Below are 22,239 nucleotides of genomic sequence, written 5' to 3' on the forward strand. Positions count from 1 at the left end.
CTTTGTAACTTTTGTTCTCTCAACATACTGTGTTCAGAACCACACTATAGCGGTTAATATGCCTGGTCACTGACCATGGAACCATCAGTAATAATAGCCCAGAGGGGTGGAGGGAAGGGAAAGAGTGGCGTAGGTGAGGTGGTAGACATGTATCTTTTGAGCCCAACAATCTACTGGCCGAGGATATAAATAATCCATTCCCTTCATCTTCCCTCAGTTCTTCTCTATCTACAAACTGAATTCCAAAGAAGAGGGGAGGAGGGAAAATCAGTGTAGCTCTGCAAAATAAATACAAAGAACAAAAGCTACTTTGGTCAGTGTGATAGGATACTATCCCTCTAAGAGTAAGGCAAGCTTAGCATCCCCTCCAGGGTAAAAAATGAGTCATGAGGGAAAATAAGTCTGGGGTAGGCTTTGGGATAGAATGACCCACAGGTGCTACTGTAAGGGATTATACTCAATTTTACTTTTATTTGTATTTTTTTCTTCCTTCTATTGTATCTCTAGTTCCCTAACTACCAAACTGGAAACATATGGAAATACTATATATTTAGCTTTTATGATGAAAACAAAGCACCTAAAATATAAAGTTCAACTTGGAAATGAATATGGAATATAAAGTTTAAAGTACCAATACACAGCATATAGTAAGTAGCAAATAAATTAACCTGCAAAAATAGATTGACTTCTTCTAGTTTTTGTCTTATTTCTTGTCTAGCTCGTTCTTCAATCTCTCTTTTATACTGTTCTATTTGACTGTGGTCCATCATATTAGTCTCTACTTGATGTTTGAGATGAGCTACTTCTCCTTCCAGCTGCCATTTGCTCTTCTCCAGCTTTTCATGATTCTTATGCAGTATCTTCATAGAAGACAACTGTTCTCGCAGATCACGATTTGTAGACTCTAACTGCATAGATTTTTTTGACTCTATATCCAGCTTTTTGGAAAGGTCATCTGTCTGTACACATTGAAAAAGTTTAAACTCAATTATCAAACAGGGAGTTCAAAATTTCTCTAAATTCAAAGGAAGTCAGTGGAAAAAAAATCAAGATAATTTTAAAAGTTTGTAATTTTGCATTTAAAATGAATATAAATCATTCTAAACTTAGTAAAAGCAGATCTTTTAAATTATTTTTCATAGAACAGCTTATGTCCTCTTCTTTCTCAACCTATATACAGTAGTTTGCAGAAATACTTTAAAAAATAAAATCATTTAGTCCCCAAACCTACAAGCATTTTACCCATGTATGGGACTATTCATATGCTCTAAAGTAAACAGGAGCATAAGAGATAGGGCCTTGTTATGTATCAAAAATGCTATGCAACCATTTAAAACTTGTAAAATTGGGTTGTAGGAAGCCTTTTATGCTAGCAGAGAAATAATATACTTATGGTAAATCAAAAGGTAGTTTGAGTATAAGAATTTAAAAGACAATGTGAGATCTTTCAGTAGGATCTGAAACCTGAATAAAACTCATTGGAAAAAAACTTAATCTTTTCTGTCATTACTGCATATTTTATGGTTTCCTTGTCCTTTTTAATATAAAAAAGGAAAATAGGAAAATAAATACTGTGTAAAAATATGCAGACAGTATCAAACAGACCTTCTTATTCCAACTGTACTGATATGTATAAACATAACTGCATGGAAGGGAATATATAAAAATCCCCTTCCTTGATGTTCAAATACAATTTTTACATTTTAACTGCAACAAAGTCATACAAATACTACTAATTTTATTTATAAAAATGCCCTGATGTGAAGGCACTCAAAGCACTAAATACATAATTAAAAAAGTTACTTAATTTCTAAAACATAGTTCACTAGCAACAAAGCTACACTCATAAAATAAGAACAGACTGTAATAAGTTTGGCCCTACGTAGGAAGGGTGGAAATGATTCTAAATATAAGCCAGATAGGGATAATAAAAGCTACTTCTAGGACACACTTTCAGGAGTTTAACAATAGGGCAGGATGGGCTGAGACAGCTGTTAAGGGGAAATAAGTTCCACTCCCTACAGGCCCACCTCATTGCCTGCTGACCTAAAATATGATGGTGGAATCCCTAAAAGGCAGGTGACATCAGAGCCTTAACATGTGATAAGATTCAAGAAGATGGTCTGGAACAAAGCCAAGTATATTCAATGGCAAAAAGCTACATTAATGAAGGTTGCTTGGGGGCATGTTGTCCTCATGCAGGACACTGAGTTGAGCAAAACTCAAAACTTCTGAAAAACAGGAAATGCAGTTAAGGTTGTCCATGCAACCTTAACTCTGCTCTCTTTCAGAAATGCCCCAATATGCCCTGTTAACACACATACCTTTACTCTGCCACTCCCTGGTTGCTGAAATGTACAAGCTCTTCACCGCCTTTTACAACTCATTCACTCTCACCCACAGAATTCCATGCAACACTATAGGTGGGGGGTTGGGAGGGGGAAGGTTGCCTACATCACCTTTGCTCTGTTCCCCTGGAGATGGCAGCAACCTATGGGAACTATTTGCATGCAGACAGTGTTAGGCATACCTACACTAAATGGTGGAAGGCATAGGGCATTTATTACAAAGGATATTGTCAGCAGAGAGGGGCAATATGAGAGGATTCTAATGCTTTAATTATGTTTAAGTGAAAGTGATGGTTGAGATGATATCATGTGAGTAAGCACAAGGGAGTTGTAAAAGGCTGTGAAATAGGCTATGTCTACACTATGGACCTTACAGCTGTAGTGGTGTTTATGGGACATATTGGGCATTGCTGAATGAGGTCAGAGAAATGTTGCATGGGCTTAACTGTGCATTTCCTGGTTTTCAGAAGTTTGAGTTTTGCTCAACTCAACATTCTGAAAGGGGACAACATGCCACCAGGAAAAGACACATTGTTGATAGGAGTTGGTAGTCATGTAAACAGTTGTTCATATCCCTTCCTGCAGTTTGCATACTGAGTCAAATCAGCATGTGTCAGCAATCCCTATACTGTGGTGTACTCTATACTTTGCCACATCCTTGTGGATGAGGAATCACCCAGAATCCACATGTTGGCACCCTGGCAGAACACATATATCTCTTCCTTTAGTGGTCAAGTCACCTGCGCTGTCAGTTCTGTACTTCTGCACTATGTGTTTTAGGAAACACCACATTAATCTACTCGAAGATCTGGAAGTAGTCCTTTGCCCTCACCTCCCCAGAGGCTAGTAAAATGAAAAATCTGTAAACAACGAATGCAAGGCTTGCCTATCATCCATCCTCACTGCCCACCCCTCCTTAACTGCAACCCCTCTTCTTGTCCCTGTCATTCTTGCCAATCCACAAGTCCTCTGTTGCCGACTCCTCCCCACACAAAATAACAAACATTTTGCTTAAATCAGCTACTGGCTATTCTGCTGTGTTCACAGTAAACCTCCCCATAAAATACAAACACATGATATTATAACAGACAACTTGCAGCAAGCAGCATGAGTTATTAGATCTTTATTGCACTGGTGTACAAAGATTAGGACTAGAAGCAACAGTGGAGGGCTGTTCACTGGTGCAATGGCATCGGCACATTTCCTCAAACTACTCAGACAAGCATAAAATGGTTGCATAGAAACCCTCTCACGGTTTCTTCTTTACTGGGACATGTACATTGTAATCCTTCCAGACTGCACAACTACACAATTGAAGAAATGAACACTTCCTTAAATTACCTAAAGACCTAGTGGATGCTGTCCACTATCGTAGATAATAACTAATCAATTGAGAATATTTTGAGCTGCATCACAGCAGTAGTTTTATCTCTGGCTCTGTGCAAAAAATCCTACCTAGTAACTTTCTGAAAAACTGCTATCTTTTTCAGAACTTCTCTCTCTGGAACTACGGTCTCAAATGATCCCAAATGTGGTCAGTAACCCTACAATGTATTCCCACAAAGCAATGCAAATTTCAAGAAAATCTGTGCAAACATGCAGATTTTAGAGCACTATGAAACAATCCTTTAAGCAGGAAGGATAGAGGGATGATAGAGGGAAAGGGCTTCTCTACACATCCTCCTTCAGCACAGGAGTCTTTAAAACGTCTGAGGCATCCAATTCATCTCAATGTGTTCTTATGAGCAGAATAAGAACATCCTACTGAGATGAATACAACCTGAAACAATAACTTAGAGATGTGTGAACTAGTCCATTTATCTCAGTGGGTGTTCCCATCCCCCTCCTGAGTGCTTTTTAGAGCCCGTGAGATGCATGAGGATCTCATGAGGCTCTTCGGGTGAGGAGCGGAGAACGGTTATTTCTTTACAATCTTTAATGAGAATAAAAACAACAAAAATCCCACTCAAAATGTAGCCACCACATTTATAGCAATTCTGAGAGGAATATATGAAGAATGAATAATGTGAGTTTCAAATATTAGAACTTACCTTTGTCCTTAATCTACTAACTTCATTGTCCATTTCAGAATATCTGTTCTTCAGTTCTCCCTGGAAACTAAACTGGGACACACCCTCTCCATTCTCATATTCCTTTAGTTTCTTCTTAGCTGTTTTTAGAAGTTTCTTCATTCTGCATAGTAAGTACAGTAGAAAGACAAACAGACTTGTTTATGTATTTTTAGAAACCATAGCCAAGCTCCTCAAACCCATTTTTAATATATTTGATAGACAAATCTGAGGAATCATCCTCTCAGTCTCAGAAATCATTTTTAGGGCAAACTTCTGGCTGTCCCAATCAGGATGTCTGTAGGTGTAAGTCCTTTTCTCTCCTTCCCTGCCTGAAGAGTTGCAGGAAAGCCTGGCTTACCATACCTGCTCACTGCACTTTGCAACAGGTGCTCAATTACAAAAGTGAACAACATTAAAAGTTTGGCATTATACAAGCAATTTGTGAGGTCAGTTGTGCAATCATTTTTCAGTTAAAGTTTAATTTTGTAAACAGAACAAAGTCACGTTTTAGTTTACTTGATATTTTCTTGGAAGTGCTGAAAAAACTGTACCCATTACATTCTTTTTGCAATTCACTGTTTCTCTTCATTTCTTGATCCAGTCGGACGTCCACTGATCGTTTTAACTCTACTAGCTTCTTCACTTTTTTCCTTTCACTCTCGAACTTTCAAAATGAAAAAAAAATACATATACACGTTACTACATATAGTATTAATGGAAGTTTTCATTTGCTATATATGATACATACCGGAAGCAGACCTTCACATTCCTTACAGAGAAGCTGGAATACATCTTTGTTTTAAAATTTTGATGTTTTAATATAAAATTCTATTAAACATACATTCATGGCCAATTAGGAAGCAGATACAACTGATGTTAAGTCTTGTTAACCTTATTAATTCACTGTTCATTATTATTAAATATTATTTATTTCAGTGTTGCTCACATTGTGATAGGTGCTATCCATGTAAATATAAAGACACTCTTCGCATCACCAATTATCTCATATTGAAACTCTACGGTTTTCATTAGCTGCTGTTCTTCCAGATGTAGAAAGTATATTTCATCTCCTTATCTAAAAGTTAGATTTTGTCTTGCATCCCTCCAGTATGGACTGAAATGAATAGGATACTTTCTTCTCTGTTCTCACTCAGGAAATGGGATCAAATTGCCGCAATGGAATTTTGGCACCTTCTGCAGTAGCAAGAGATAAAGACTATCAGCCCCAAAACTTGATTATAGAGTGGGCTTTCCAGAGTAGGGAAGATCTTCACAGAAATCTGTATTTCAGGAAATACATGGGGAAAAGTTGCCATTTTATGTTTAACATGGCCATGTCAGAGACTAATGGGTTTTATCTAACAGTAACCCAGTAGACTCAGAGAAGGCACTATCATGTGACAGAAACACGTGTTTTTTGGGATTATCACACTAAAATCTTCAAAATGTAGCAAAAGGAGTCCTTTCCATGAAAATGGTGATGCCTATTGGGCGAGTGTGGACTGAGCACTACGTTGCTTTCTGGAAGATCTCTAGCACCACAGCAGACTCCTGTTTGGATCAAGAAGCTACTATGACTCTCACTAAACATCCTTTGACCCTGCAAAAGACTTAAGCAATATAAGTTCATAGTCACTTAGCTGGAGTGGAACAAGAAATTGGCTGCCCTCTCCAGAAATTTACCCATACTTGTGGGCTCAGTTTAGCATTTGTTACATTAATCTCACTCATGGTTGACATTTTCAGGGTCCTGGTAGGAGACATCTATTGGAGGAGGTCATGATCATGTAGACGGTGCTTAGGTAACATGGGTCAATCCCATGGAGGCTTTTGAAGAAGAGGGCTGAAATTTTAAATTTGTCCCCAGTATTTAACAATGAGTTAGTGAGAGGGGAGCATTATGGTGATGTACTCTTGGAGGCCTGTGGCTCTGTAAGCAGGCTGCTATGTTCTGAACTAATCAATTTTTAAAAAAATAATTTCATTCCTAGTTAAGTATACTCCAGTAATCAAGCCTCGAGAGCATAAATGCTTAGTCTGAATGTAATGGGTTTTGGCCAGCAGTAGGTGGGAAAAGGATTTTTCTTTGTAAAAAAAATAAAATAAAAATTGTTGTGGCTAATGAGGTACCCAGTGCAATTGAGGAGATCAGGTGAACGTTTCCATGATCTGAGGGGGGAGACCCTCAAAGAAGCGTGATGTTATGGAGATGGCAAGTTCTTGAAAGTTTCTGTCCCTCTCTGATATCAGCCCCATCTCTGGCCTTCTGGATTCAGTTTCAGTCAGCTGCTACTCTTCATCCATCCATCCTAGAGCTGGAAAACTGTACTGCTTGAATCTGATGTGGAACTTGTGACTTTCCTGATGGATGGAGGAAGGGAAATCCTGACCTGAGGGAACTATAGATCACTTTTGTTTTCTTGGCATTAGTGTGATTAGCCTTAATTGTCTCCCTAATATGGTTTCCATCATGAGGCAACCGGCCCTTAAGCTTCTGTTGTATCTATTTCCGAAGGCCAAACACTTGCCACAGCAATCCATGACTATAGGCATCTGGTTCCAGAGGCAGTTGCTCTTACTGTGGTATCTGCAATATCAAGCAACTTTCCAACTACCTTGATAACATTTCTGAATTCTTTCTGGTCTTTTTCAAGAAAAGAATATATGATGTGGCAAGACTTGCTCCACATTTTGTACTCATAGTCACTCATATGAGACTGGTAGTTTCCTATGCAAGTAGCAAACTATGTTTCTGAAGGACGCCAGCATCTGGAATTATGGCAAGGCAACAGAAAGAACGGTTACCTGGGTTGTAACTGTTGTTCTTCCAGATGTGGTTGCACATACGTATTCCACTGAGGTATGTGCTTGCCCAACAAGATGGAACCAGAGTTTTCTGAAGCAGTACCCATCAGGACAGTGCATGTGCCCTGAACCGCCCCATAACCCTTCCTGAAGCTACTTAAGTGCAGTGCCACCTCAACACCCCCTCAGTTCCTTTACAATGGAATATGGTGGCTCAGGACTCCAATGCAGATAGGACAGAAGGCAGGCGCTGGCATACATGTGTGCAACTATATCTCTAAAGGACGACTGTTACAATACAGATATGTAACTGTTTTTTCTTTTTTGAGTGGTTGCACATACATATTTCACTCAGATGACTCACAAGCAGTTCTGTTAGGAGGTGGAGTCTACTTAAATAATGATTGCAATATTGCTTTCCTAAAGTTGCAGCAGATCTTGAAGCAGTTGTGATGGCATAATTATGAGTGAAGGTATGCTTCCACAGATGACCAAGTAGCAGCCCTACAGATATCCAATATAGAAGTGTTTCTCTTGAGCTTGAGCTCTTGCTGAATGGGCCAATAGTCTCTGTGGAGGAGGTGTATTTGCTATCCTGTACATCATTATGATACAGGAAGTAACCCATCTAGAAAGTGTCCATGCTGAAACAGCTTGGCCTCTCACTGTCAGAATACAAAACAAAGAGCCAAGCCAAGGGGACAACCTGACACATCAGAGCCATTAAACATAAAATCATAGAACTGGAAGGGACCTCGAGAGATCATCTAGTCCAGTCCCCTGCACTCATGGCAGGACTAATTATCTAGACCACTCCTGACAGGTGTTTATCTAACCTGCTCTTAAAAATCTCTAATGATGGAGATTCCACAACCTCCCTAAGCAATTTATTCCAGTGCTTAACCACCATGACAGTTAGGAAGTTTTTCCTAATGTCCAACCTAAACCTCCCTTGCTGCAATTTAAGACCATTTCTTCTTGTCCTATCCTCAGAGGTTAAGAAAAAACAATTTTTCTTCCTCCTCCTTATAACAACCTTTTACATACTTGAAAACTTATGTCCCCTCATTCTTCTCTTTTCCAAATTAAACAAACCAATTTTTTTCAAGCTTCCCTCACAGGTCATGTTTTCTAGACCTTTAATCATTTTTGTTGCTCTTCTCTGGACTCTCTCCAGTTTGTCCACATCCTTCCTGAAATGTGGCACCCAGAACTGGACACAATATTCCAGTTGAGGTCTAATCAGAGTGGAGTACAGCAGAAGAATTACTTCTTGTGTCTTGCTTAAAACACTCCTGTTAATACATCCCAAAAAGATGTTTGCTTTTTTTGCAACATCATTACACTGTTAACTCATATTTTGCTTGTGGTTGACTATGACCACCAGATCCCTTTCCGCAGTATTCCTTCCTAGACAGTCATTTCCCTTTTTGTATGTGTGCAACTGATTGTTCCTTCCAAAATGGAGTACTTTGCATTTGTCCTTATTGAATTTCATCCGATTTACTTCAGACTATTTCTCCAGTTTGTCCAGATCATTTTGAATTTTAATCCTATCCTGCAAAGCACTTGCAACCCCTCCCAGCTTGGTATTGTCCGCAAACTTTCTAAGTGTACTCTGTATGCCATTATCTAAATCATTGATGATGATATTGAACAGAACCAGACCCAAAATTGATCTCTTGTTATGCACTTCCAGCCTGACTGTGAACCGCTGATAACTACTTTTGGGGAACGGTTTTCCAACCAGTTTTGCACCCATCTTAAGGTAGCTCCATCTAGGTTGCATTTCCCTAGTTTATGAGGTCATGTGAGACAGTATCAAAAGCTTTACTAAAGTCAAGCTATACCATGTCTACTGCTTCCCCCCATCTATAAGGCTTGTTACTGTGTCAAAGAAAGGTATCAGGTTGGTTTGACATAATTTGTTTTTGACAAATCCATGTTGACTGTTACTTATCACCTTATCTTCTAGATGTTTGCAAATTAATTGCTTAATTATTTGCTCCATTATTTTTCTGGGTACAGAAGTTAAGATGATTGGTCTGTAATTTCCTGGATTGTCCTCATTTCCCTTTTTATAGATGAGCACTATATTTGTCCTTTTCCAGTCTCCCATCTTCCATGACTTTTCAAAGATAATCACTAATGGCTCAGATATCTTCTCAGTCAGCTCCTTGAGTATTCTAGGATGCATTTAATCAGGCCCTGGTGACTTGAAGACATCTATTTGTCCAAGTAATTTTTAACTTGTTTTTTCTCTATTTTAGCCTCTTCTGATCCTACCTCATTTTCACTAGCATTCATAAAGTGGTATGTTTTCTTTACTAGGATGAAAAAAACTAAACTATCCCTTTTAAAAATCTAGCAATCTTTACATCCTTCCCACACCAGTGTTAGCACATAGGATGGAAACAAGTCTTTTCCATTCCTCTCTGTCATTTGCTCCTGGTTCCATTTGCTCTGTGAATAGAGATCAACTATTCTACCCTCTCTGCTAAGGGTTCTTCTTAAGGTTTCTCTTGGGTGCCTTTGTTTCCTCATACCAGATGGTTTCTATTTGACAGCTTCATGTGGATGTCTGTGTTGGCATCTGGAGTACATGCCCTAGATCTGTCCAGCACTTCCTTCTGATACTGATGGAAACAAGTTGCTTGTTGGCGATTTCTCAGATCTCTGCTGCTGCTGAAGTCTTTCCAACTAATGTCCAGAATCTTTCTCAGGTAGAGGAGGTACAGCTGGCTCCCAGGCTGGCTGACTCTCAGTCTGGCCCAGTGAGCCCCCTCAAAACGGTTGCACTTACTGGAGCCACTGGTCTGCCACTTCAGCCTTGCGGCAGCTGCAGCACAGCAGTTACTCAATGCATACCATGCTCACAGTTGCACTTGCCCTACTATGACTTTCACTTTCTGCTCCAAGCCCTGCTCCCACTCTAGCCTCAGTCTCCCGGTCCATTCTGGTTTCTGACTCCTTGCTCCGACTCTTGGTTATGTTCCTGACTACGACTCTGACTTACCCTTCAGCTTAGGCTTTGACTTCTGACGCCGGTTCTAACCTTTGCCTTGTCCCCTTGACCCTGACGCCAGTTTCACCTTTGGACTAGTGACTGATCCCGGATCTTCACTTGCCATTACCCAAACTGTCACCACCACCACCAGGCAAAGTCCTGTTCCACTCACTATGTTGGTCGCACACGCCCTGAAAGCTTACAGTTTGAGCAGCCCATAAAAGACCAGATGTAGGGAGGACCTGGGGTTAATGACATAAAGGTCGCTTCTGAAACAATCACAGTGGGAGCCCCACTCAACCTAATGGACATAGTATGGACCTTAAAGGAAAAACAAGCCCAGTTTGCTGCACTTCAAGAACAGAATGCAGTCCTGTAGGCCCAGGTGCAGGCTCACGAAATCCAGGCCCAGGTGACTGCACTATAGAACTGGAATGCCAGCCTCCAGACCCAGGTGCAAACCTAGGCAGTGGCTAAAGTCCCTTTGACTCTCACACCTATTATCTGTGAGTCCAACGTTCCCCTACTGGACAAGTTCAATGGGGACTGGACCAAATTCCAGGGATTCTTGAATCAATGTCACCTTGTTTGTGCTTCAACCACAATAATACCCCATGGATTACTCCCTGAGTAGGAATCATGATTAGTCGGCTTACTGGAGAGGCTCTGGGGTGGGCTTACCCACTATGAGAGATGTTTGGCCCTCTTTTCAAACATTTTGAGACAATGGAAGATATTTTTGACAATCTTAACAGGGAGCACACTGAAGAGTTTGTGCTCCATGCCCTCCAGCAGGGATCTCGGCCCATTGCCAGATACACCGCTGAGTTTTGATGCCTGGCAGCCAATACCTGCTGGAACAAGGCTGCATAATGACACCACTTCTGGTTAGAACTCAGTGATTCTATTAAAGATGAATCAGGGCCACATAGTGAATGAAGTCTTTAGGGATATTCCAGATCAGTTCATGGTCACCTATTTAGCTGACATTCTCATTTTCTCTGAAAATCAAGAGCTCTGTATCTGTATCATTCTAGACTGGCTTAGTCAGAAACAGATTGGTGAATGTCCTGAAAGAAAGATTTTGGCCAGAGACAAGTCCAGGATGACTCTGTGAAGGATAATCTTAGGTAGGAACAAAAATGGAATTGTCCCAATTTAGATGGACAGCTAAGGATTGGAACAGTGTGCGTGTCATGTTGAAGAAATGTTTTAATGCTTATTGAGAACAATAAAACCTCTAATAATTTTTATTGTTTCACGGGAAACTGGCAAGACAAAGGAGTCTGGAACAGGATATGTCAGAAAACACAGAAACCCCAGTTGATAAAGGTACCTCCTGAGTTGTGGCCAGGATCAAGGCTGATGTTCCAAGGTTTAGTGACTTTTGGAAAATGAAATTTTTTATGGTAATTTTTAATAAATTTACCTGCACAGAAAGTACTAATAAGGGAAAACTTGTTTTTATTTATTTTAAATTAAAAAGTATAGCTGAGACAGCCATCAAGATTTCCTGGGGGCTCCTCCAGTCTTACTGCATACAGTGAAACTGAAAGCTGATGATATATAAAAGGGATTGCTGTGGTTCCTCTCCAGAAGTGGTGCACAAAACACACCAGTGAAGTCAATGGTTGTAGAACTACAGACTAGATATATCTAGCACAATCTAGCACAAAGAGCATACACCCAAGAACGTGGATCTATTATATGTTGTAGCTTTAGAGAATCTGACAGTTACTGGCTATCATATCATCATATCATATAATATGCCACATCACTCCTCAAGAGACACAAAATCTTCCAGATTTTTAAGAGGCTTTCCACCTTCTGTTATAAACCTGTCAGTTGACTTCCCAGAATTTGTATGCCACTGTAAGCATGAATTTCACAGGATACTAAGAAGGGTGACATAAAATAAAAATGTAACTATTTAAAATACAGATACAGCTTAAAACTGACAAATTATTTCGGTATTTTTTTGACGTACTTGTTCCAACATCTCAGCCTTTTCCCTGTCAAGTTGAGATAGACGAACTCCAAGTTTGGATCTGGACTTCAATTCCTCCTCCCAAAGATTATGTGTATCTTTTGCGGTCATTGAAAGCATGGTTTGTTTTTGGACCTACAGAGTAAGCATTTGCACAGAACAAAAATGTAACAAACAAACGTCAAAATTATTGTCAGGCTAGAAGTTATAAAAATTGTAGTCACATATGAAGGCCCTAATTATCAGTACGCTAATGCCTCGCTTAACGTTGTAGTTATGTCCCTGAAAAATTATACTTTAAGCAAAACAATGTTAAGCAAATCCAATTTCCCCATAAGAATGAATGTAAATGGGGGGGTTAAGTTCCAGGAAAACTTTTTTTGCCAGACAAAAGTGTATGTGTGTGTATATATCTATATAGATCTATCTATATCTATATATACACACATATATATATACATACATACACACACACACACAGAGTATAAGTTTTAAACAATCATTTTAATACTGTACACAACAATGATGATTGTGAAGCTTCATTGAGGTAGTGGAGTCAGAGGGTGGAAGACAGTGGGATATTTCCCAGGGAATGCCTTACTGCTAAATGATGAACTAGCACTCGGCTGAACCTTCAAGTGTTAACACATAGTTGTTAATGTAGCTTCACACTCTACAAGGCAGGAGGAATGGAGGGAGGAGACAGCATGGCAGAGAGAGAGAGACGCACACACTGTGTGTGAGAGAGAGAGAGAGAGAGACAGACAGACGGACAGACTGTGTGTGTGTGTGTGTGATGCGCATTTCCCCTTTAAGTACACTGACCCCACTCTAAGGCACCGCAGAGCAGCTCCAAGGCAGAGGGCAGGAGCAGCACACAGCAATGCTGAGGGACATCTGAACTGCCTGGCAATTGATAGCCTGCTGAGCAGCTGTCGCACAGGGAACTTTCGGGAGCTGACAGGGAGTCTGCTTGTCCACTCTGGTTCCAAGCCCCCACCAGCTAGCTCCAACGGGCTTGCTGCAAGCAGTGGACAAAGCAGGCCGCTGCCAACAACGTTATAAGGGAGCATTGCACAACTTTAAACAAGCATGTTCCCTAACTGATCAGCAACATAACAATGAAACAACGTTAACCGGGATGACATTAAGTGAGGAGTTACTGTACCTGTCTTTTTATCTGCTAATTTCTCTCTTAAGAAGCCCACCCAACAATCTATAACAAGAGGGCTGTTTTATTACTTATGACCAGGAGACAGCAATAAAGAAATTAGAGGAACAAACCCATAGGGGCCCTCTCCAACTCAACTCTCCAGAATGAGGTCTTCTATAGCTGAAGATCATATGAAGTATAAAGTTAACTCAAGAAAGAAAACTAAGAGCAACACTGGGAGAACTGATGGATAGAAATGGCATGCCGTATTATGTATCTAGAGAAAAATCAGCATGTGAAATTTCTCTATATCTAATAGAAGGCAGGCATTGATGATTAGAAGCAAAAATATATAAACACTCACTCCAACCACTCACACAAATTTTAATATTATGTACAGATTTTCTGTCAGCCCTACACCAACCTACAAGACTTCTGCTAAAGGCTGCATCAAAAGAAGTCAAACTTATACAGCCTGATAAAACTGTGGTTGCTTGATCATGATGTAAACTTGCAAATTTCTTGCTTGGCTCCCTTACACTTACGAAGTTGCTGTAGACTGACTGAATGATAATAATGCCTCTGCTTTTTGGCAAGCAGAAACTCCTTATAGTGTAGGCTTCCCCAACAATTCCTGATCCACTTAGTGATAGAACAAAGACAGTTACCTTTTCCATAACTGGTGTTCTTTGAGATGTGTTGCTCATGTCCATTCCATATTAGGTATGTGTGCTTGCCACGTGCACTGGTGCTGGAAGTTTCTCTCTCAGTGGTATCCATAGAGGACTGGCTCTGGCGCCCCCTGGAGCAGCTCGCACATGCCGTGGTATAAGGGGCGCCACTGGCTCCCCCTCAGTTCCTCCTTGCCGGAAACTCCGACAGTGGGGAAGGAGGGTGGGTTATGGAATAGACATAAGCAACACACCTCGAAGAACACCAGTTACGGAAAAGGTAACTGTCTTTTCTTCTTCGAGTGCTTGCTCATGTCCATTCCATATTAAGTGACTCTTAAGCAGTGTCAATGGAGGCAGGTAGGAGTTCACAGCTGTGTAGATTGCAACACAGTTCTGCTGAACCCAACGTTGTCTGTGGCTTGCTGAGTGATGGCGTAGTGCGCCATGAATGAGTGAACTGAAGACCACGTTGCAGCTCTGCAAATGTCCTGAATGGGAACATGCGCCAGGAAGGTTGCCGAGGACGCCTGAATTCTGGTTGAGTGGGCCCTCACAATTGGCAATGGAGGGACCTGTGCCAGCTTATAACCGGTCTGGAAGCAGGAGGTGATCCAGTTAGAAATCCTCTGTGATGACACCGAAAGGCCCTTCATGTGGTCTGCTGTCATTATGAAGAGCTGGGTCAACCTGCGGAAGGGCTTGGTATGCTACAGGTAAAACACCAAGGCACATCTGACGTCCAGGGCATGCAGCCTCCTTTCCTCCCCAGTGATGTGCGGCTTCGGACAAAACACCAGGAGGAAGAAGTCCTGGTTAACATGGAAAGAACACACCACCTTCGACAGAAAGGTCGGATGGGGTCGCAGTTGAACTTTGTCCCTGTAGAACACGGTATATGGCAGCTCCGATGTCAGGGCTTTAAGCTCCGACACTCGTCTCATGGATGTTATCTCCACAGGGAATGCGACCTTCAGTGACAGGTGGGAGATGGAGTAGGAGCCCATAAGCTCCAAGGACTGGCCCGTGAGCCTAGAAAGAACCAAGTTAAGATCCCACTATGGGACAGGTGCCCGGGCCAGTGGGAAGAGTCTCTCGAGGCCTCTCAGGAATCGGACCGACATGTCATGTGAAAACACTGTCTGATCTTGGATTGGCGGGTGAAAAGCGGAGATAGCTGCAAGGTGTACTTTGATGGGGAGAGGGATAGCTCAGTGGTTTGAGCATTGGCCTGCTAAACCCAGAGTTGTGAGTTCAATTCTTGAGGGGGCCACTTAGGGATCTGGGGCAAAAATCTGTCTGGGGATTGATCCTGCTTTGAGCAGAGGGTTGGACTATATGACCTCCTGAGGTCCCTTCCAATCCTGATATTCTATGATTCAGGTCCCTTCCAGTTCTATGAGATAGGTATATCTCCATATATAAGATAGACTTAAAGAGGAGTGCATTGGAGAGATGGTACGCTCAGATGCCCAGTGGGAGAACCTTGTTCATTTAGCCAGATAGGTTCATAGAATCATAGAATCTCAGGGTTGGAAGGGACCTCAGGAGGTCATCTAGTCCAACCCCCTGCTCAAAGCAGGACCAAACCCAACTAAATCATCCCAGCCAGGGCTTTGTCAAGCCTGACCTTAAAAACCTCTAAGGAAGGAGATTCCACCACCTCCCTAGGTAACCCATTCCAGTTCTTCACCACCCTACTAGTGAAAAAGTTTTTCCTAATGTCCAACCTAAACCTCCCCCTCTGCAACTTGAGACTATTACTCCTTGTTCTGTCATCTTCTACCACTGAGAACAATCTAGATCCATCCTCTTTGGAACCCCCTTTCAGGTAGTTGAAAGCAGCTATCAAATCCCCCCTCATTTTTCTCTTCTGCAGACTAAACAATCCCAGTTCCCTCAGCCTCTCCTCATAAGTCATGTGCTCCAGCCCCCTAATCATTTTTGTTGCCCTCCGCTGGACTCTCTCCAATTTGTCCACATCCTTCTTGTAGTGTGGGGCCCAAAACTGGACACAGTACTCCAAATGAGGCCTCACCAGTGCTGAATAGAGGGGAATGATCACATCCCTCGATCTGCTGGAAATGCCCCTACTTATACAACCCAAAATGCCAGTAGCCTTCTTGGCAACAAGGGCACACTGTTGACTCATATTCAGCTTTTCTTCCACCATAACCCCTAGGTCCTTTTCTGCAGAACTGCTGCCCAGCCATTCGGTCCCTAGTCTGTAACAGTGCATGGGATTCTTCCGTCCTAAGTGCAGGACTCTGCACTTGTCCTTGTTGAACCTCATCAGGTTTCTTTTGGCCCAATCCTCTAATTTGTCTAGGTCCCTCTGTATCCTATCCCTACCCTCCAGCGTATCAACCACTCCTCCCAGTTTAGTGTCATCTGCAAACTTGCTAAGGGTGCAGTCCACACCATCCTCCAGATCGTTAATGAAGATATTGAACAAAACCGGCCCCAGCACCGACCCTTGGGGCACTCCACTTGATACCGGCTGCCAACTAGACATGGAACCATTGATCACTACCCGTTGAGCCCGACCATCTAGCCAGTTTTCTATCCACCTTACCGTCCATTCATCCAGCCCATACTACTTTAACTTGCTGGCAAGAATACTGTGGGAGACTGTATCAAAAGCTTTGCTAAAGTCCAGAAATAGCACATCCACTGCTTTCCCCTCATCCACAGAACCAATTATCTCATCATAGAAGGCAATTAGGTTAGTCAGGCATGACTTGCCCTTGGTGAATCTATGCTGACTGTTCCTGATCACTTTCCCCTCCTTTAAGTGGTTCAGAATTGATTCCTTGAGGACCTGTTCCATGATTTTTCCAGGGACTGAGGTGAGACTGACTGGCCTGTAGTTCCCTGGATCTTCCTTCTTCCCTTTTTTAAAGATGGGCACTACATTAGCTTTTTTCCAGTCATCCGGGACCTCCCCCGATCACCATGATTTTTCAAAGATAATGGCCAATGGCTCTGCAATCTCATCAGCCAACTCCTTTAGCACCCTCGGATGCAGCGCATCCAGCCCCATGGACTTGTGCTCGTCCAGCTTTTCTAAATAGTCCCAAACTACTTCTTTCTCTACAGAGAGCTGGTCACCTCCTCCCCATACCGTGCTGCAGAGTGCAGCTGTCTGGGAGCTGACCTTGTCTGTGAAGACAGAGGCAAAAAAAGCATTGAGTACACTAGCTTTCTCCACATCCTCTGTCACTAGGTTCCTTCCCTCATTCAGCAAGGGGCCCACACTTTCCTTGACTTTCTTCTTGTTGCTAACATACCTGAAGAAACCCTTCTTGTTACTCCTAACATCTCCGGCTAGCTGCAACTCCAAGCGTGATTTGGCCTTCCTAATTTCACTCCTGCATGCCTGAGCAATACTTTTATACTCCTCCCTGGTTATTTGTCCAATCTTCCACTTCTTGTAAGCTGTCTTTTTGTGTTTAAGACGAGCAAGGATTTCACTGTTAAGCCAAGCTGGTCGCCTGCCATATTTACTTTTCTTCCTACACATCGGGATGGTTTGTTCCTGCAACCTTAATAAGGATTCTTTAAAATACAGCCAGCTTTCCTCGACCCCTTTCCCCGTCATGTTATTCTCCCAGGGGACCTTGCCCATCAGTTCCCGGAGGGAGTCGAAGTCTGCTTTTCTGAAGTCCAGGGTCTCTGTTCTACTGCTCTCCTTTCTTCCTTGTATCAGGATCCTGAACTCGACCATCTCATGGTCACTACCTCCCAGGTTCCCATCCACTATTGCTTCCTCTACTATTTCTTCCCTGTTTGTGAGCAGCAGGTCAAGAAGAGCTTTTCCCCTAGCTGGTTCCTCCAGCACTTGCACCAGGAAATTGTCCCCTACACTTTCCAGAAACTTCCTGGATTGTCTGTGCACTGCTGTATTGCTCTCCCAGCAGATATCAGGGTGATTAAAGTCACCCATGAGAACCAGGGCCTGTGATCTAGCAACTTCTGTTAGTTGCTGGAAGAAAGCCTCGTCCACCTCATCCCCCTGGTCTGGTGGTCTGTAGCAGACTCCCACCACGACATCACCCTTGTTGTTCAGACTTCTAAATTTAATCCAGAGACTCTCAGGTTTTTCTGCAGTTTCATACCGGAGCTCTGAGCAGTCATACTGCTCTCTTACATACAACGCAACTCCCCCACCTTTTCTGCCCTGCCTATCTTTCCTGAACAGTTTATATCCATCCATGACAGTACTCCAATCATGTGAGTTATCCCACCAAGTCTCTGTTATTCCAATTACATCATAATTCCTGGACTGTGCCAGGACTTCTAGTTCTCCCTGCTTGTTCCCCAGGCTTCTTGCATTTGTGTATAGGCATGTAAGATAACTCACTGATCGTCCTGGTGTCCCAGTATGGGGCTGGAGCCCTCCCCTCTTGCACTCACCTACTTGTGCTTTCTCCCGATATCCCACTTCCCCACTTACCTCGGGGCTTTGGTCTCCTTCCCCCGGTGAACCTAGTTTAAAGCCCTCCTCACTAGGTTAGCCAGCCTGCTTGCAAAGATGCTCTTCCCTCTCTTCGTGAGGTGGAGTCCGTCTCTGCCTAGCAATCCTTCTTCTTGGAAGACCATCCCATTGTCAAAGAATCCAAACCCTTCTCTCCTACACCATCTGCGTAGCCATTCGTTGATTTCCACGATTCGACGGTCTCTACCCTGGCCTTTTCCTGCCATGGGGAGGATAGATGAGAACACCACTTGCGCCTCAAACTCCTTTATCCTTCTTCCCAGAGCCACGTAGTCTGCAGTGATACGCTCGAGGTCATTCTTGGCAGTATCATTGGTGCCCACGTGGAGAAGCAGGTTGCTCTAGTGGAAGGCTTCCTGCTTTCCAAAAGGATTTGCTGGACCTCATTAGAGCAGGCCCGCTCTTCCAAGTTCAACCACACAGCATCCACACCGTGAAGTGAAGGAGGGCAAGGCTGGGGTGTAGGAGACACCTATGATCCTGTGAGAGCAGATCCTGTCGGTCGGGACAGGGCTAGGGAGTGGCCACCGCCAGGTCCATCAGCGTGCTTAATCAATGTTGGCGCGGCCACACTGGGGCAACCATGATGACTTGAGCCTTGTCTCTCTTGACTTTTGACAAGACTCTAATGATGAGCAGGATTGTACTATCTATCCCCATTTAACATATGGAGAAAATGAAGCACATTCTAACACAAGGGTGGGCAAACTTTTTGGCCTGAGGGGCACATCGGGTTTCCGAAATTGTATGGAGGGCTGGTTAGGGGAGGCTGTGCCTCCCCAAACAGCCAGGCATGGCCTGGCCCCTGCCCTCTATTCGACCCCTCCCCCCGCTTCTCACCCCTGACAGCCCCTCGAGGACTCCTGCCCCATCCAACCCGCCCCGTTCCCTGAGGCTCCTGCTCCGGAACCCTTGCCCCATTGCTCCCTCCCTGTCCCCTGACTGCCCCCAGAACCCTTTCTCCTGACTGCCACCGCCACCCCATCCAACCCCCCATCCTTCCTGACTGCCCGCCCCGGGACTCCTGCCCCCATTCAAGCCCCGTTTCCTGCCCTCTGACGTGCTCCGACCCCCATCCACACCCCCGCCCCCTGACTACCACCCCGAACTCCCCTGCCTTCTATCCAACCCTCCCTCCCCATTCCCTGCCCCCTGACGTGCTGCCTGGAGCACCAGTGGCTGGCGGTGCTACAGCCATGTTGCCCAGAGCACCAGGACAGGCAGACGCGCCGCCCAGCTGGAGCCAGCCACGCTCCTGCGTAGCACAGAGCACCGGGTCAGGCCGTGGCTCTGCAGCTGCACTGCCCGGCGAGAGCTCGCAGCCCCGCCACCCACAGCATTGCAACGGTGGCACAGTGAGCTGAGGCTGCAGGGGAGGGGGCTAGTCTCCCAGGCCAGGAGCTCAGGGGCCGGATAGGAGGGGCCCATGGGCCAGATGTGGCCTGCGGGCTGTAGTTTGTCCACCTCTGTTCTAACATGTTCAAGATGACATGGCAACCCACAGCTGAGACAAGAACAGAAAGTTTCCCACATTCCACTCCTGTGCCTTAACTACATAAGCATTTCTTCCTTATAGGCCACAAAACACATTATGCATGAAACTGTTCATGTTGATGAAAACATTACATGTTTACAGGGGCCTCATAGACTTTAAGGTGAGAAGGGACCATTATGATCATCCAGTCTGACCACCCTCACATAACCTCACCCACCCACCTCAGAAAAAGGAACTGTTAAGCCCATAATATGGCTCTTAGGAAACATATAAACAAGTCCTTACTAAGACACCTTGCTCTATAATAAGGTCTTGAATGCAACTCCTCTGGGTATTGTGTAATTTCCCCCTTCATACAAAGCTTCCAAACCAAAAACAGTTATTTCATTCCTGCCCCACAACCATTATCATCTATCACAGTTTGCAGAGGAGATAAAAAGTAATGGCCATGTGAATTGTGTCTTAATTTACCTGCTGATTTAGCTGTTCTTCTAAATTGATTTTTGCTGTCTGTAAGCCTGTTATCAAGTCTTCAAGGCGATTATGAACCTATACAAGCATTAAAAAAAGATATCACATTTGTAACTTTCCACACTCAAGTCCATATATAATTACAGAACAAAAGTGATGCAAAGAAACAAACAAGTATTGTGAAAATTTCTAAGGACAGTCAGACATATTCAAAGAATATTTTCCTTTTTGTATTATTACATACCTGCCATATCTGTTTTGATGTCTATGTCAACTGATTATTTCCCCTAACATTCCAGACATTATGGAACAGATTTTCAAACGGCTTCTGAAAATGTGCTAATAAAATTGAGAAGTCGTTCATTTGCTAAATGAAAATCCACATTCTTTTCTAAATTAAAAAACCACAAATATTATCTGTATTTGAGATCCTATTTGATTTTGGAAGCTGCGTGCAATGTGTTGCAAAGCAAGAGGTGCAAGTTCAGGAACCACTGAGAAATTCCAATTACAATAGACTAGTGGAATTTGGAAACATCAGAAGCATTATGGCTCTCACTTTTATAAAGAAATGGTTTAGATTTTTCTCAGATGTTTGGGGAGAGGATGGACTGAAAGGGGAGAGTTATACGTTGTGGGCAGTTAGGGTTTTAAGCTATTATGGTAGATAAAAGGAATATAGAAGAAAATGTAAAAATAGCTTTGTATGTATGATAGTTTCAATGTTTATATTTTATTTTCTACTTTTTGTAAGGTGCTCAGAGCAATGAGTGTGTGCTTGAAATCAGTCAAAAGAAGGTAGAAAAACTGTGTTTTATAGAAAGGATATCTTATGTAATGGCCCCACAAGATTAAAAAAGGACTGTCAATCCAGAGAGGATGACAAATTACCATATATACTCGTTCATAAGCTGAATTTATTTTTTAGTAAAAAAGGGAAGCACCAGAGAAGGGGTCTGCTTATGAACGGGTACAGAGAGGGAGAGGTGGGACACAGCCCCTCCCTCCAACAGAGGGCACAAGGAGAGGCAGCACAGCCAGCAGAGACAGAAGGGAAGAGGTGGGGACAGAGTCTCTCCGCTTCTGACCACACTGGTTTCCCCCCAGCCTCCAAAGCAGCTGCAGCTCCGGGGCTGGCAGGCTGCAGCCGTGCTGCTCAGCCCCGCCCCCCAGAGCAGGCTGTGGCCACGCCACCCGGCTCGCCGGAGCACACTGCAGCCATGCCGCCCGGCCCAGCCCACTGGAACATGCTGCGGACGCACCACCCGGTCTGGCCCATCAGAGCAGGCTGTGGCCACACTGCCCAGCTTGCCGGAGCAGCTCCCGCCAGGCCAGAAACATCCTCCCCTGGCCCTCCCCAGATATGGTGGGAAAGGATGGGATGGGGAGAGTGTGGGGGTCCCGGGCTAGGGGTGGAGTCATGTGGGGGGGTGGTCACAGGGGATACTCCCAGGTTTCCCCCCAAAAAACATTTCCCCACCAGCTGCTGTCCCAGCCCGTCAGGGTAAGCATTTGCTGTGCCAGGACACTTTGTTTACTTAGGTTTACCTCCGTGCCTGCGGACGCTTGAGGTAAACAAACCATCTCGGCCCACCAGAGGCTCATCCTGATGGCCCAGGAGCCAAAGTTTGCTGACCCCTGAATTATAGGGTCAGCTTATGAATGGGTCATAAAATTTTTCCATTTTTACTTATCCATCTTGGGTGGGGAGAGGGTCGGCTTATAAACTAAC

The 22,239-nt window shown here is 43.5% G+C and overlaps 1 protein-coding gene across 18 annotated transcripts in view; it reads right to left on the bottom strand.

The window, feature by feature from the left end:
* ANKRD7 (ankyrin repeat domain 7) overlaps nt 1-22,239 on the bottom strand; it is a 184,049-nt gene that overhangs the window by 36,705 nt on the left and 125,105 nt on the right. For 17 of the 18 annotated variants that reach the window (XR_005590376.1, XR_005590372.1, XR_005590374.1 and 14 more), the window contains 5 exons: nt 20,508-20,585; nt 12,220-12,354; nt 4,972-5,084; nt 4,400-4,541; nt 669-959 (listed from right to left, as the gene is read on the bottom strand). Coding sequence is in view for 14 of the 18 variants with exons in the window: in XM_039509062.1 (XP_039364996.1) it covers nt 669-959; nt 4,400-4,541; nt 4,972-5,084; nt 12,220-12,354; nt 20,508-20,585 (759 nt within the window). In the remaining 4 variants the exon portion in view is untranslated. Of the gene's footprint in view, nt 1-668; nt 960-4,399; nt 4,542-4,971; nt 5,085-12,219; nt 12,355-20,507; nt 20,586-22,239 lie in introns of those variants that run through there. The other variant, XM_039509137.1, reaches the window with a different exon arrangement.

The sequence above is a fragment of the Mauremys reevesii genome, linkage group 1, assembly GCF_016161935.1.
Source record: "Mauremys reevesii isolate NIE-2019 linkage group 1, ASM1616193v1, whole genome shotgun sequence".
Taxonomy (NCBI): domain Eukaryota; kingdom Metazoa; phylum Chordata; order Testudines; family Geoemydidae; genus Mauremys; species Mauremys reevesii.